Source organism: Euprymna scolopes, chromosome 15 (genome assembly GCF_053919585.1).
Source record: "Euprymna scolopes isolate OS-2025 chromosome 15, ASM5391958v1, whole genome shotgun sequence".
Taxonomy (NCBI): Eukaryota; Metazoa; Mollusca; class Cephalopoda; order Sepiida; family Sepiolidae; genus Euprymna; species Euprymna scolopes.
In genome coordinates, this window is record NC_136496.1 from 89,211,926 (window position 1) to 89,229,827 (window position 17,902).

At 37.7% G+C, this 17,902-nt stretch overlaps 1 protein-coding gene across 1 annotated transcript; it reads right to left on the bottom strand.

Annotated features, from left to right (window-relative positions):
- Positions 1–765: 765 nt before the first annotated feature.
- LOC145294197 (uncharacterized) lies at positions 766–17,683 on the bottom strand. The gene is made up of 3 exons (XM_080141307.1): positions 17,508–17,683; positions 6,357–6,520; positions 766–1,031 (listed from the first exon to the last, which is right to left on the bottom strand). The coding sequence occupies exons 1-3, from the start codon at positions 17,681–17,683 to the stop codon at positions 856–858; spliced, it is 516 nt and encodes a 171-aa protein (XP_079997433.1). The 3' UTR covers positions 766–855.
- Positions 17,684–17,902: the final 219 nt, after the last annotated feature.

Below are 17,902 nucleotides of genomic sequence, written 5' to 3' on the forward strand. Positions count from 1 at the left end.
ACAATTACAGGAGCCTATTATGCTTCACTTTTGAGGAAATTAAAAGAAGCTATCAAAATCAAGAGGTGGGGCAAGATCAGCAAAGGTATCCTCCTCCTGCAGGACAACACTCCGGTCCACAACTCGCATGTCGCCAGATCAGAAGCACGGGCGTGTGGTTATGAAATCTTCCCCATCCTCCCTTCCCTCCTGACCTTGCACCCTCTGACTTCCACCTCTTCCCAGCCGTTAAGTTGTTTTTGAAAGGAAAGCGTTTCCCAAATGATGCAGCCTTGATTTCTGAAGTCACGTCATAGTTGGAGGACCAACCTGGGGTGTTCTACAAAAACGGTCGCCAGAGCTGCATCAAACGACGGGAGGAATGCATAACTCTGGGTGATTCCTATGTAGAGAAAGAATAATAACTGTGCCAAGTTTCGTTGCTCTACTCCTATGGGAAGTGGGCCAGGGGCATTACTTATTGCACGCTCCTCGTACACCTATATTTGTTTTGTCTATAATTTCTTCATATACATGTACATATATTATTGTTTTTTGTTTTTACTATTTTAAATATGAAGTAATATTTTTCGTGTGTGTATATATATATATATATATATATATATATATATATATATATATATATATATATATATATTCAATACGTAAGTACTGTCAAGTAAGCTACACAGAAACGTTTTTATTTGATTTCCAAGGGAAATCATGCACATATTAACATTATAATAAAACAATTTTCAATGTTTAAGGATAAAAAGAATGCGAAAATATGACGTAATGTACTTGAGAATTATGACGAGGTTTCAATTACAGACACCAAATGTCCAATATAGTAAGATGCGTGATAACTAAGCACGTTTATGATACAAAAAGGAAGAGAGTATAAGATAATAAACCGTCTGAATCGTGCTGTGTCCTGTTCGCCCAAACATGCGAGTCTTCTAGTATGGCGCCAATGTAAAGCTTCGTGTCGTCCCATCGTATTTTCACTCGAGTGTTGAAACGAGGAAATCGATCGATCCGACCCTCCAAATCTTCAAAGAGAAAAATAAAATAAAATAATATTGTTACATAATGAAAGTTGAATGGAGGAGTGATTGAGAGATGTGAGGTTAGAGTTTAACATTTAGTTAACGGAAGTTAGCGAAACCGCGTGACTTCTGGAACAAATGACATAATCTTTTTGGCCGACACGCACAATGAAGCTATGTGTAACGAAACAATTTATTTATCTACCTGTCTATATATTTCTTTCTCCGAAGGGCGACCAATATTTTTTTGATATGCAGAGATCCCTCACCCTGTTTATGAATATTCCATTTTTTGTATTACTAAACCTCCTATAAAGAAACTAAACATCCGAATGATTGTACTTACAAACGATCATGAACCTGAGTTTTCGACGACATAGGTCGTATAATGGTTTGTCGGAGAAATCGAAAGTACAAAATATAACGACAACTCTTGATTTTCGTTCATGATGAAACGACGGTACAAGCAAGATATGGCCATTCTGATTAATTATTATTTTTTCTCAAACAACATGACCCCCTCCCCCATTTTCCTCATGTTAAAAATGGCTTTCTTGTCCGCTTCACCATGTCTAATTATCCAGCCAAATAGACAGCAGAAACCGGAAGTGAAAAAGAGCAGACAATCTTGACTATAACCCATACATCTATATTAGACAGAGGAGTGCCTGAGTAGTAGAGTGCCCGTTTTGAATGCGAAATACTCTACGTTCACAACCCCGTTTTTACCGGAATTCTGCCCAGTTCGTATATATTTTTCCTGTTACTGTTTTTTTTTTTTACGCTGTTCAGGTAAACTCTAACTAATCTATTGTGTAACCATTTATCTTTTTTTTTCTATAAAGTTATGTATGTGTAGATGTTTATGTTATATATGAGAGTCTTAGTGAGTCTTTTATTAATTATTTATGTTTTTGAGACTTAGAGAGAGTTTGTTGTAAGAGAGATTGTTCGTTTTATGAAGATATTCATATATATTAAACTGTTCATACTTACGGTGTAGATATGAGATGTAGAGTTCACATTGTAGATATGAGATGTGTATGTCAAGACATTTTAAACCACATGATATACAAGACATATAATAACAATTTTCACTTTACCTTTTGGTAGAATTACAACACAAAGACGACGTTTATAAAAACACATGATGGGTTTATTTCTTCTCACGACCGGCCGTGGTTTTCTGAGTCAAGAATTCAAAGCTTTACATTCTAAGTTTCAAAAGTGACCGTCTCGCTTCTAGACGTTCGAATGTCCATGTCTGGACTGTCGTCTGTCGTCCTCAGACTCTCTCTGACTCTCCCCCAGTTTCTCCTTCAGTTTCTCTCAAGTTTCTAACTATATCTAGAACTTCCCATTTTCCATGACGTCATACACATGTTAAAACATGTGTCTTCTTTCACGTGTTCTGGACATGCGTGTCCAAAACTTTTTCCTTTGTTTACAAAAGAAATTTTAACCTATATTCCCAGTAACCTGTTTTTCCAATATGTTAAAAACATGTATATTAAATTATCTTGTATAGTTGCATTCCTCAATTGAATTTTTCATAACAGAATTGACAACGCACATTCTTTTCTTGAAACTATTTTATCTCTAAGCTAAACAATGGTTTGTTTTACATTCCATTTTCTAATTCTCTCTCGTAATCTATTTCTAAACCTAATTTACGAGGTTCGAATTTCGTCTATTCTATTTCATTTTCATTATAACTAAATCTCTCTATTTTTATACTTACATGAAAAGGGGGCAGCCCTTATCATGTAACATTTATATATTTCTATGTATATCATAGTTTTGCGAGAGGTGTCGAATCGTCATTTTGTATTTGTTGCATCATCGAATGGAAAGACAATACACGTATGAAATATGGAATAGTTTTATTCCGTTAGGTACAATAATAAAAGTCCGTGACAGGTAACAAAACCTGATGAGTTCACAAGTACACCGCTGTGTTCGCATTCTAATTGACTTCAACTAGTTTCGCCCTCCTTAATTATACATGAACCATAGTCGCACGTTGAAGCCAATTCATGACGGTAGTAGATGTCAGTATCACGACATTCATCGTACAGGCATCATTTGCTACAAAGAAAATAGTCACCAAGTTTTGAATGATAAACTTCTCTATAGTTGAAACCAATTCTATTCAAACAGTTTTATTGACACAAAACATGACCCGAAAGGAGTTATGGGAGCAAGAATACAAAATAGGTTGAGTCAAGAGACATGGGTGTACAATAGTAGTTAGATTGATTTCAGCTATTTTCTTTTTATCTCGCCTCTCACCCAAGTCCTTGAGAGAGGCAAGAGAGGAAATATAATGTCTTGTTAACATGGCGTATGGCTGTTGATAAAATGCACAAAATAGTTTGCGTTCAAACGGAAGTTCACCTCCTATCCAACGGTGTCAAATGGCGTAGATATCACTACGTGAGCGCGAACATGCAAGTATATTTTTAGTGAATCAAATGTTGATGACTCTGCGAGTGAAAACATGCAAGTGCAAAAGAAAATAGATCGTAATTATGCAATTGCTACAATATGATTCCCTATTATCTATTAGAAGGGAGACCCGACGTTTCCCGGGATTTAATGATGATCAATGAATGTTTCATACTCCCATATTTTTTGTCATTGAAATCAGCGAAATTGCCTATTTCTCGAGCAAATCAAGATTGATTGCCTGCTCTAGTTTATGACCCATCACGGTGCACCGGGGGGAAGCTTCACATGCCGCCCTTGCAGTGACATAGTTCATAGTACATTGTAGTTTACATTGCACTGTAGAGAACCTACTGTTTATTTTATAAAATTATTTATATATATATATATAAAGGCTTGAATTAAAGTTTAAAATGCAAAAGTATCATGGTTCAATTGTGCTCTAAACAGAAACATTCATTTCGAACGCGCCCCTGTGATATCAAAGAATTTACTGTCAATTTTATATGCCTGGCCTTACTACGTGTGCGGTGATAATGGCTTAAATTAAAGTTTAAAATTAAAAATCAAGTATCATAGTGTAATTGTGCTTTAAGCAGGAACATTCATTTCGAACGCGCCCCTGGAATATCGAAGAACCTATTATTGATTTTATATGTCGGACCTTTTTGTTTATGCGGTAATAAAACTTCTCAAATGCACTTATGTTGTTAGGCTAAGTTGTTAACTTTGATCAAAATCGCTTGTTTCTTTTTTCATCGGATTATTTTGATTATCGATTATCGATACTTATCAGCGATATCCCGATACAAAACATCTTTAAGAGCATTACCAGGCAAATAAAGTACCTTCGTGTGAAATTTCATAAAAATCGTTCCAGCCGTTTTCGAGTCCATAGGAAACGAACTCACACATACACACAAAGTTCCTTTTTATAATTGTAGATTAGCAAGATATATTATTAAACTATACATTTAAAATCATAGAATTCCGTCAGTAATTTAATTTTTCATATATAAATGAATTTTGTCATCTATATATTAATACGATAGCATGTGTATTATTTTGTGTGTCACACTTTTTTTTTCTTCCCAGTGACTGTTGTTTAATTGTTATAACCTTCCAATTCTTGTAATAAATAATTTTACCAAGAATTCTTCTATAAGTTTTTGGTTTTCGATTATAGCTGAAAGAATTCAAGTTATATATATATAATTATTTCCACTGCCAGACAATATTGCAGCAAGAAAGAGCTACGAAAGCCAACAAACCAGAAGTCCAAGACTCGAGTTTCGCTCTCATAAGTTCACTCAGGATTCGAAACCCGAGCCTCTTGCATGCGAGGCAAGCACTCTACCAACTGAACAAACGCGCCGCACACAAGAAAGTCTTATTAACTATCATAGATCAAGCAAACCGCAAGGAAATCCGACAGTGGAATGCGCCTACCTTTGTTGTTGGCTTTAGTGGCTCTTGCTTGCCACAATATTGTCTTGCAGTGGAAATAATTATATATTCTCTCACACAGTCTGAAAATACTTATTGCTCGTTAGGATATGCTTGTCTTGATAACATCCCTAGTGAGTATAAACTCCTACTAGTGAGACATCGACTTGGATTAAGGCTGATTGCGATGATCACATCACTTGTTCGAGACGAAGGTAGGTGCAATGCTTGCTGCAATGTTTTCTGGCAGTGGAAATAATTATATATTGTCTCACACACTCTGAATATATATATATATATATATATATATATATATATATATATATATATATATATATATATATTCTTCATAAGTTTTGGTTTCGGTTTCGATTCATTCAAGACATATGGATATATTTTTTATTTTTGAAATCACTTTATAATATATAAGAATCGATAGAAAATTGACTATAATAATATATACGAAATCTGCATAAATCAAAATATCGTATTTAAGCGTACTTTACGACCGGGATAAGCCGGGCGTCCATGCTAGCTTAGATAAATAATTTTGCAGTTTAAACAAAAGCGCTACAATAATATCAGGGCGTCTCCATTTACGCTGAACATCCACAGAATGCCAACATTAATATATTACATATGAAAGAGTCTGCTGTGGAATTTCCACAGATCCCGCTAGTTTCTGATGATAAAAAACATCTCTCGTTGACTTTTTATTATATAAAAAAACACACACACCCAAAGCAATATATTCTAGAATGTTTGTTTATTGGGAACACATTTTTTAAATTGACACCATTAAGGAAATCAGATCGACTTGTCTAAAATAAAAATAAAGAATTGTTGTAGTTTTTGCTTTGTGGTAAAGCGTATGCGCGCTGATATGGGTCAAGATGGAGAAAGTAGTAACCTTAGTTGAAGTTAGTGTTCCTGATGATGCTGGCTTAAACACAACCGAGAGGGAGAAGATAACGAAATAATGTCTCATGTACGACATGAAATAAAACTGGAATGTTAGAAAGATCTTTATTATTATATTATTATAATTATAGGAGCAACCGGACTCATAAAGAAGAAAAATCAAAAACTACCTGGCGAATATACTCGGTGAACCAAGCGCAAAAGATATACAAACAATTGCACCTAAAGGGATGGTTAGAATCTCCGTTGAAATATCTGAAATAGAGGGTGAATGTCCGGCATCCGGTATGGTGCATTATCTTTATCAAAAACAAAATGATATATTTGTGCAATTGTATCTTATGCTGCAAATGAAACAAGTTTTGCATGTAGTATCACCTGCTATTAAAATCTTTCATCTCGGTAAACCTGTCGCAATTTTGCGACAGTCGCGCTAAGACTATTTATTTTCCTTTGGTAGAAGTATTACGTTACAAAGGTAAATTAGTTGAAATGCGAGCTTAATTAACTTACCAACAAACTTCTCCGACCATGGCATTTGTGCCCAGGCGCTTTCATCGAGCATGCCATCTATTACGATCTGTTCGCCGTGAAGGTACTCAGACACGTATGTTCGAGGCAAAGGAATATCACACGCCTCGGCAGCACATGCTTCAATAATGCTCTGTTCTAAGAATCTGAAAAAGAAATAAAAAAGCAATAAAATGTAATCTAAGTTTAACAGAAAAAAAGTCACGATAGCGAGTAAATGAAGTTCATTCTTCGGTGTCCAAATGAAAATGCTTACGTGCCAGCTTCCCTCGCCTCTCTATCGGGCGATGGGAAAGCTAAATATTACATTTCTCAACTCACACACAGAGACAATCGTAAGCATACGCACTCTGACACTAACGTATACATATCACTAAGGAAGTTTACCACACGCAACCGGATTCATGCATAATTAATAAAAGCAAATGACATTTTTGACCAATCAGAGGATTTTCTAAATTTTATTCGCAATAGCCATTTTGAGTCCACCTTTTTCAAATTTTTCATTCAATAAACAGTTGAACCAAAATCCAAGGTAAAATATAAGACCTGTCGAGCTTGGGGTTGATATCTCAACTCACGCATACACGCAGTAATAAGTATACGCACGCAGACACTACATAACGTACAGACAAACAGCTCACTAATTTTTCTCCTTATCGTCTGCATATCAAAAACAAATGTATAAACTTATTCATTGTAATACTTTCGACTTTTCGCATTGATCTTTCTTTTTACGATAAAAGCAAATAAACATTTACTTTTATTAATAACTTTTAATCAAATGTAATTTGTGCAATTGAGTGGGGAAGGTAATATGTAGAGAACTTGCACACCAAGTTCATGCATCAACGGCGTCACGCTAAAGAATGGGGAAGATTTCAGTATTCTGCAATAACCATCCAGAAACCATGAACGGCCAAGTCAGAGACGGTTGCAGCTTTAAACTGACGAGACTCCCATTAAACATGGTCGGAATGAGTCTCCTTGTTGCTTTGGTTTCTTGGAGGCTGGATAAAAAAAAAGTGCCGGTCAAGAATACGTTCTTGACAATCAGCTCGACAGGTGCGGGCCAGGAACTGGCTCAGTACCCGTCGGACTGAGGTACACCGTCTGGGTATCACCCAGGAGATTCACCCATCCAGGCCTTGCCACCCAGCTTTCAGGCGGAGTAAGTTCATTGCTTGCTGCCTGAGGCGCCCGACTGGGGGATGCCGACAGGGAAAGTCAGGCAGTTGTTGCTAGGCAAGTGCTCCTCCTTTAGAGGAGCTTGCTCGACACCCACTTTCTTGACCTTGTGTCAAGAAAGCATTTAAATATTTACTCTGTATCTATTTTTTTACATTACATTTTCACCCCAAACAAGGCACAGTGCCACTTTGATGTAAGGAGGCTACTATTAGGACATGAGTTGCAGGGATACAATGTAGGGAGTTGAGCAGCATGGTGTCTGTTCACATTGCACTTAAACAATCATACAATCATAAGCATATCAGTACAGTTGGAGAAGCAGGAAGCCGAAAGAGAATTCCAGAGTCTAGCAGTTCTGGAGAAGAAACTATTAGAGTAGAAGGCTTTCTTACATCTAGATATCTCTACTGTGTAGGGGTAGGACTTTGCTGATTGTCGGGTTTGACGAGTTATTTACGTCGAAGGGGCACATTGAAATTTTTGTGTACTAACAAGTCACCGGTTATCAAGGCCCATAGGCTACTCGAGTATAGGGGGGGGTTGATGAATTTGTCAGGAAGACACTGAAACTAAAACTTTAGGATTGGCAACAATGTTTGAGACTTGCCAGAAATTAAATTATTTTAGATAACGACGCAACAAAAAGTTGTAAACATTTGACTTGAAAACGGCCATGCTATAGTTAGCATGATGTTTTTATGAAACAGAAAGAGCGTTAAGTCATTTCTGTTTTTTGTATAAATTCGGGTCCGTACTGATTTGATCTAATGTTTCTGCAATTTTGAGATGAGAATTAATAATTTGTATTATTTGGGTTGTTCGGACAATTGTTTTCATTTTGGTTTTATTCTTGCGCTGTTTCGGTCGATATAAACTCCGACCTTTTCTAAGTGTATCTTAATGGTTGTTATTGGAGAATGATTAAAAAAAATTATACAAAAATAGAAATGGCTCGATACTCTTTCCGTTTCAAAATAAATACATAAATCACACATTTTGAATTCTAACGACTATGGTTCGTTGGAAACCTGAAACAGGTCGGATGTTACATCGGCCGAAACTTTAAGAGATGAAAACAGTAGTCCGAATAATCCAAATGATGCAAATTATCAATCCTCATCTAAAAATTCAGAAACAAGACAACTCTAATTGTTAATTTTATTTTATTTTTCAATCTTAACCCTAACTCTAATCCTTACACCCGTTTCACTGTTCTTTAATATTTGCGATTTTTAAAATTTAAACACTTGCGACGGATGAGACGACTAGTTAGTTCGAGTACAACTGTCGCAAAAAAAAAAAAAATGATGAAAATGCGTTCGTTATTAATGCGTTGTCCTTTATTATTATTATTATTATTATTATTATTATTATTATTATTATTATTATTTGTTATTATTTGTTATTATTATTATTATTATTATTATTATTATTTATTATTTATTATTATTTGTTATTATTATTATTTATTATTATTATTATTTGTTGTTATTATTATTATTTGTTATTATTATTATTTGTTATTATTATTCGTTAGTATTATTATTTGTTATTATTATTATTAGTTATTATTATCATTATTATTTGTTATTATTATTATTAGTTATTATTATCATTATTATTTGTTATTGTTGTTGTTGTTGTTGTTGTTGTTGTCCATTTATTCTTGTTGTTGCTCTTGTTTTTGTTTCCATTTGTAAGTCAGCCTATTTTTATGTTATTCGTATCACTGATAAGTTTTTCCCAATCATAGCTGATTCAAGCCTGACGCAACAGACAGGCCATAGAGAAGTGGAGAAAGTTTTCATTTGTCACAATTAGCGCCATGAATATGCAGTTCCTACAGTCATGTACCCAGAAAACGGAGCTATTAAACCTGACATAGTGATATGGGGCAAAAAGGAGAAAAAAGCAACTTTTCTTAAATAATATACCCGATGAACCAAATGTAAGCGAGATTCAAACAATTGCACTTAAAGGGAAGGTTATAATCTTTAAAAATGTCACTTGGTTGGAATGTATGAGATAGCAGGTGAATGTCTGGCATTCGATAGGATGATACATCCCCAACTAGACCAAAATTATAAGAAAATTAAATAAATAAAAATGTAATCTTCCCACCTCGTAACAAAACAATGTAGTTCATGTGTGTTAGTCTTCACATTAATTTTTTTTTACAAAGATATCACCACTTATCAAAGTCCGGAAGCCATTCAAGGATAAGGGTTAATGAGTGTACAGTAATCAATGAGAAAATGTCTTAGTAATCGTTAGTAATGGAAATTTGGTAAATTGGATTACTTAAGGGAATGGATCATCAAGAACTTGTTCACGTTGTGTTTGAAGACGACCATATTGTAGTCAGTTGAAAAGCAGAAAAACGGACCAGATTTCAACAGCGTGCAGTTCTAATAAAACAAGCTTTGTTTATGGAATCTACGTTTAGGTTTATGTACAGATAAATTGTGGGGAAAATTATTGATAGTCGTTTCAAGTAGACGGATGTTTACCGTGAATGTTACGGCAGGGGGCATAGATTAGAGCTCAGACGAGCACTTGCCATGAAAATAACGATAAAACAGAGACAGGCGCATGACGCCTCTTCTGTGGGAAAGAGGTTGCAGGGAAGAGAAAAGGGAATCCCCCATTACACTACGAAGTCTATTTTGAACTCTGTCAAGGCAGGATAAGCAACTTCTAGCAGATCCTGCTCAGATGTGGCAACAGTACTTCATCCTTGACTCTTATACAGGTAGAGAATTGCATCAGCAATTAGATATCTACTGGCTGGAGCGGTAGCAGAAGCCCACTATTTTTCCAGCAGCAATGGCAACGGATTTGGTGTACGTGTTCCATTTCAGATCAGGAGTAAATTCAGACTCAGAAGCTTGTCACATATACATAAGCTATACATAAAAAGTATGAATCTAGTTTTCCTTAATATTTTTGCAGTTTTCATTATTGTTAATTGTTGTATCTTCTCAGCCATCGTTCTGATTCCAATCTCTGCTGTTGCAATATTTTTGATTCATAATGGAGTAGAGATATATTTGCTGCCCACCTCAGCAAAATGTGGCACAAGGCTGGAAAGTGGGGATCCAGCAGGCTAACCTAAAGGAGGGGCATTCCAGCAATTGTAAAAATTGCCTGAGTAACCTCGAGTTATTTATTTAGGTAGGGACTCCTCAGGCGACAAGTAATTAACTTGCCTCACCGGAAAGCCCGGTGGCAAGGCCTGGGAGCGTGGACCTCCTAGGTAGTATCCAAGTTGTGTACCTCAATCCGACAGGTGCTGGGCCGGTTCCCGGCCCCTCACCTGTCAAGCTGAGTGTCAAGAATGGATCCTTAACGAGTACTCTAACCTGCCTCCCTGCAGCCAAAGCCGCTAGGAGACACATCCCATCATCCAGATTAATAATGGGGTAGTTATTTATTTGGTGTCCACCACACCAAAATGTGGCACAAGGCCGGAAGGTGGAGATAGGCAAGCTCCCCTAAAGGAGGGGCAAACCTGCAATTGTAAAAATTGCCTGAGTAACCCCGGTCGGAACGCCTCAGGCAGTAAGCAAATAACTTACTCCACCAGCAAGCCCGGTGCAAGGCCTGGGAGGGTGGACCTCCTAGGTATTACCCAGATGGCGTACCTCGGTTCGACAGGCGCTGGGCTGGTTACCGGCTCCTCACCTGTCGGGCTGAGTATCAAGAACGAATCCTTGACCAGTATGACGACCCTGTCTTCCTGCAGCCGAAGCTGCTAGGAGACACATCCCATCATCCAGATGAATAATGGGGTAGTTATTTATTTGGTGTCCACCACACCAAAATGTGGCACAAGGCCGGAAGGTGGAGATAGGCAAGCTCCCCTAAAGGAGGGGCAATCCTGAAATTGTAAAAATTGCCTGGGCACCCCCGTCGGCATTCCCCGGTAGGGGCGCCTCAGGCGACAAGCAATTAACTTGCCCCACCGGAAAGCCTTGTGGCAAGGCCTGGGAGTGAGGATCCAGCAAGCTTCCCTAAAGGAGAGGAGTGAGGATCCAGCAAGCTTCCCTAAAGGAGAGGGAATCCTGCAATTGTAAGAATTTTCTGAGTAACCCCGTCGGCATTCCCCAGTAGGGGCGTCTCAGGCAGTAAGCGATAGACTTACTCCACCGGAAAGCTCAGTGGCAAGGCCTGGGAAGGTGTACCTCCTAGGTATTACTCAGGCGGTGTACCTCAGTCCGACAAGTGCTGGGCCGATTCCTGGTCCCTCACCTGTCAAATGACGAATACTTGACGAGTACTTCTACCCTGTCTCCCTGCAGCCGAAGCTGCTGGGAGACACATCCCAACATCCAAGATGAATGATGGGATAATCATTTATTTGCTGCCCACCTCAGCAAAATGTGGCACAAAGCCGCAAAGTGGGGATCCAGCAAGCTTCCGTAAAGGAGGGGCACTCCTGCAATTGTAAAAATTGCCTGAGTAACCTTGTCGGCATTCCCCGGTAGGGGCGCCTCAGGCAGTAGGTGATAAACTTACTCCATCGGAAAGCCCAGTGGCAAGGCCTGGGAAGGTGGACCTCCTAGGTATTATCCAGGCGGCGTACCTCAGTCCGACAGGTGGTAGGCCGGTTCCCGGCCCCTCACCTGTCGAGCTATGTGTCAAGGACGGGTCCTTGACGAGTATTACTACCCTGTCTCCCGGCAGCCGAAGCCGCTAGGAGACACATCCCAACATCCAAGATGAATGGTGGGGTATGATCCCACACAGTCGGGCGATTCTATTTATAAAAGATGCTGCTAGGAACTGACGAATCGAATTAATTCACGTTCTGCTACCAACCAATCAGTAACCAGAATTGCTCCATAAATATTAAACCTTTTCTGTAGCAATTTCGCATGTTTTTTCCGTCTCGACACGGTAAGAATTTTTTGCTCTGTGGAACTGTCTACTGCAAACTAGTCACCTCTCAAGACTTGTGTGGAACAACGAACCATCGGAAACTGTTCTGTCTACTGCAAACCAGTCACCTCTCAGGATTTGTGTGGAACAACGCATTATTGGAAACTGGTTTGTCTACTGCAACCAGTCACCTCTCTGGACTTTGTAGAACAAGGAACCATCGGAAACTGTTCTGAAACTAAACATGGCTTACGCTTTTTTCAAAGGTTTTCGGTATTGTTCCTAGTACCTTTACTATTAGTGATGTTATCTTGACTTTTTTCCCCAAATCGCTTTGAGTTTCTGCCCAGTTCACTGTATTTGCACCGTTCCTCTGTCTCTTTGACCTTCATTCTGTGGTCTGCTGGAACTGCAAAATCTGCAATCTGGCAGGACTATACCTTCTTGTTAACTATTATGGTATCCGATCTTCTTGCTTGAATAGATTTATCCGTTTGTTTATCCTTGCCACATGAGATCTTGGGACTTTTATTTTACAGTACTGCTGCTGATTTGTGTTTATACCATTTGTATGGGCGTTCAAGATTCAATAGTCTGCATAATTGCCAGTGTATTGCCTTCCCCACTTGATCGTGTCCATTTTTATGTTCTTTTTGGGATAGTTTGCTGCATTCACTTATTATGCAGCTTATTGTTTTGTCTCTTTGTCCGTGGAGTCTATATTTGCTGTTTTCTTGGGTATTCTTGTTTTCTTGCTTTAGTGTGATTGGTTGTAATTGCGTTATCTTGTGCGGCTGTTATTAGGGATTCAGTTCCCTTTTTAGGTTTTCTTTTTGTAGTCGTTTCCAAGTGTTTTCGTTAGTCTCATCTTTTGTAATCCTTATGAATGTAGCTGTTTCTTTTCACATTTTTCTTTCATCGGCTTATTCCTCGTCTCTTTTTCTATTTTGTTTGTTTCTTTCGGTGTTCTACATTATGTATTTTTCTACTTATTTTATTGTGTTATTTACACACTCTTGAATACAAACCAGCCCCCTTTCTAAGTAAGATCCTTTGGATGTAGTGCATTGTCATGAGTTTCCTGGTTTTCTGGTCGAGATTTCTCAAGTTTTCTTTGGTCCAACTTATAAATGGTCCAGAGTATCTTACTAGTGACACTGCCCAGGTGGTTATTCCTTTAATTAATCTATATATAGCTTTATTATTATTATTATTATTATTATTATTATTATTATTATTATTATTATTATTATTATTAATAATAATAATAATAATAATAATAATAATAATAATAATAATAGGGACACCCGGCGTAGCCTCGCCATAAAGTATGCTTAAATATATTATAATTCTTATATATATGTAGTTGAGATTTAGAAGGCTAGCACAATGTGAGGAATTAAATATAGTCGTTGTTGGTAAAAGAAGATGAGAAAAAGTGGCGATTTACAAACCAACAAGTACATATATATATATATATATATATATATATATATATATATATATATATATATATTCAGTTGTATTAGGTAAAAATGTCTTACTTGTTACGTCTGCGACAATATCCATTATTAATTTCGGAAAAAAATTCACTTTTCAGATGGTGGACGTAACAGATCGATTCAAAGCATGCTAGTTGGTGGAGCGGAAGTTGGATAGCTGTGTGGAGCCTCCTGCAACTTACACTGCTTCGGCCTCACTCCCTCAGACATCCACAAACTCTTATTTATAATAGTAGACAACAGATACTTCATCTACCAACGCCAAACATACAGACAAATTACAGGACTGCCCATGGGTTCCAGCCTCTCACGAATACTGGTCATCTCATACATGGACAGATTCGAACGCCGAGCCCTCAACACATGCAACTCGGTCATATTCCTCTTGAGATATGTCGATGATGTCCTAATCCTCACATCATCACGCGCCGATGCTGAGGACATCTATGCTATATTCTCTGATACCGACCCACACATAGAATTCACCATCGAACACCCCAGCGATGACGGATCCCTATCACTCCTAGATTTCAACCTAAAAATATCAGATGAAGGGACCGTCATTACTAAATTCTACTGAAAGGCAGCCAGCCGAAGTATATTTTTACACTACAAGTCGGCCCTCCCTACTAAGGCCATTATCGGATATGCTAGGGATCATCCGCATCCAAAATAAAATGCTAGGATCATCCGCATCCAAAACAAGTGCAGCAAGCCAAAAGACAAGACAGAATGCACAAAACAGTTCCATAGTTCTTAGAGACAAACGGATACCCTAGCACTGTCATTAAACACCTCTGGAACACGAGAAAACGTGTAAGAAGCTTCCCAACCAATACTTGCTTCCTTAAAATGCCCCATCTTAGCGACAAGATCACAACGGCTATCCGCAGGGCTATCAGAAGAGAGGGTCTCAATATGCAACTAGCCAACTCTGGGCCATCCCTTAGACAGAAGTTCTCTAAATGCAGGCACAATGAGGACCCACCACCATGCACATTGGCCAATTGCCCCGTATACCCCACAACTATCTGCCACCGCACACACGTAGTATACAGACTAGAATGCTCTGCCTGCGGAAAATTCTACGTGGGCAGCACCACAAGACCCCTACACATAAGAATCAAGGAACACACACATACACAAGCATCATCATTCCGCAAACACCTCAACACCTGCAGAAACACTAATACATCTATTAAAGTCGATATCTTAACCACAGAACGCAATATTGGGAATCTTTGCATAAAAGAATCATTACTAATATCCAAATTACAGCCAGAACTCAACAACAGACTGGAGCTCGGATCTTCATTCATTATATAACTTTACATACGACTCCCACCAAAGACTTACCATTACAACCATAACCCATTAGAACAGGTACACCACTGCACACCGCCCACACCCCAACTCACAGTCCAGATAGGACCTTACTATAAGTCCCCTTCCATATAAATTATATATATATATAAAAATAAAAAATAAAAATAAAGAAATCTAATAAATAAGTAAAAAACAGCAGTATATATTAAAAACAAAAAAAATAATAAAAAAATAGATAACTGAAATAACATAAACCAATTTTAAAAAACCTTTGATTTAAGCTAACAACCTATAACACTAATAACAAACAAAAATAAATTAATAAACAATAACAATAAAGAATTAAATGAAAAAAAAATGTCCCATCTATTACCACTTATAATTCTATGGAAATAAATAAATTAGTAACTCTCAAGGAATGTCATCCCAGTGCCCCCTTCCCACCTATCTTCCTACTCCTGGCAACCTAAACACCCAGCAGCCGACTGGGAGCGCACCACTCGCACCCCACCTCCCCTCCTCTCTAACCGGACGCAGCCTACTTGCGACCTACGTGACCTAGATAAAACAAGACCTCCCACATATCAGCAGAAAAAAATGATAATAAAGACAACAAAATAGAGAACATACAAAATTAAAAAAAGCTTACGCTTAAGCAAAAAGTTATAAACTTAAAAAAAAATATATAAATAAATAAAATAAATAAAAATATAAAATGTTAATTACCTAATCAGACCATACATAAATCCTCCCCTCCTCACATTTGCTCCGAGGCCCCGTACAGCTATCCAACTTCCGCTCCACCATCTAGCATGCTTTGAATCGATCTGTTACGTCCACCATTTGAAAAGGGAATTTTTTTCCGAAATTAATAATGGATATTGTCGCAGACATAACAAGTAAGACATTTTTACCTAATACAACTGAATATATATATATATATATATATATATATATATATATATATATATGATTGCAACGTCTTGTCAGACGAGTGCCACTCCCTCAGACATTTAAAATCCATGAGCCCAAATGCCTGAGGGAGTATCTATACAAATATGATGTTACAGAGTCTTAGCTTTGTACGACAGCTAAGTCTCTCTCTCGGTCCAGCAACAAGCAAGAGCAAGATAGCCAGCAACAAATTAAACTGCAGACCAGCTTAATGCGGGTAATGGTCTTCCGCTTTATGGTTTTTTAAATCAGAGATTTGCTTCTCCTAGAAAGGTTGCCTTCACCACGGCTTACGGGAGCCCTCTCCACCCCAATACACACACACACACACACACACACACACACACACACACACACACACACACACACACACACACACAAATATATACTTGTTGATTTGTAAATCGCCACTGATTCTCGTCTTCTTTTACCAACAATGACTATATTTCATTCCTCGCATTGTGCTAATCTTCTAAATCTCTACTACATACCTATCCCACACAATGATTCAAGCAAACTACATATCAATCCTATATATATATATATATATATATATATATATATATATAATTTGAGTCCCTTCAGCCATAATCGAAATCGAAACCAAAACTTATGAAGAATTCAGTGCCATCAGTTATAATCGAAACCGAAACCAAAACTTATGAAGAATTCTTAGTAAAATTATTTATTACAATAAATGGAATTAAACGACTCGGATGTAAGCGTAACACAGAAAATAAATAAATAACACACACGCTGTCGTTTTAATATATATATTATTATTATGGTAACAAGCTATGGTACATTACTACGTAAAATCCGTTACGCCAAAGGTTCTTTTACTTAAGACTTTTACCCTGTCATGCCTGACAAAACGAGAACACGCTATCTCCGTGGATTAAATAAAGGGGTCCGTTCGAAAATCCGTACAGAAAGATGGCCGAGTTCGACAAGATACACCCGAAGAAAGTCGGTGGTTGCATCGGCCGAAACATTGTGAGAATAACATATTAAGACGAGAACAATACTCTAAATTATACAAATGATCAATCCTCAGCTAAAGAAAATTGAAAACATGAGTTAGCGTTTACGTCATTTCCGGAAATAACCGATACAATTATTCGAAAACTGTCGATATCGGCGTTCCTAATCTGGACAAGCCCATCTCCGCATAAATAAATAAATAAACAAAGAAGAAAAAAGAAAGAAAAAGAAAGAAATTTTTTTTTTTTTTCGAAAACCGTGTATTGTAAGAAGATAAAAAAAATATCGTGTTTACCTTTGTACCTGGGGCAAGTGGCTTCCGTAGCCAATGTCGCAAGCCCGTTGGTCTTTTCGAAGGAGTAATGTTTCGGCAGATGCCTGAATAAAATAACCGATTACAACACCAAATCCAAGAGACAAGGCAAAGACGACCAGGGCGAGAATGGCATATACACGTGGAGCTGTAGACATGATGATGGCAAATACCGATATTGAGACAAAACAAACAAAAGAAAAGCGATGTGGGTGGACACCACGTGACGTATACCTCATTCTCTGAGGGGGAGGAAAAGGGAGAGAGAGTGGGGCTGAAAGGGTCTGCGTGAAAGACAATTTAAAAAAAAAGTATGGAAACAGAGGCAAAATAAATGAAGAGGACAAAAATAAATGAAGGAGAAAGTGAAAGACAGG

What these genes read in the sequence shown, in the direction of transcription:
- LOC145294197 (XM_080141307.1), bottom strand. Translation starts at nt 17,683, where the DNA reads ATGTCTACAGCTCCACGTGTATATGCCATTCTCGCCCTGGTCGTCTTT. An exon ending in CACTTGCCCCAGGTACAAAG is followed by an intron (nt 6,521 to 17,507) that starts GTAAACACGATA and finishes TTTCTTTTTCAG; the next exon opens with ATTCTTAGAACAGAGCATTA. An exon ending in ATGGTCGGAGAAGTTTGTTG is followed by an intron (nt 1,032 to 6,356) that starts GTAAGTTAATTA and finishes TTCTCTTTGAAG; the next exon opens with ATTTGGAGGGTCGGATCGAT.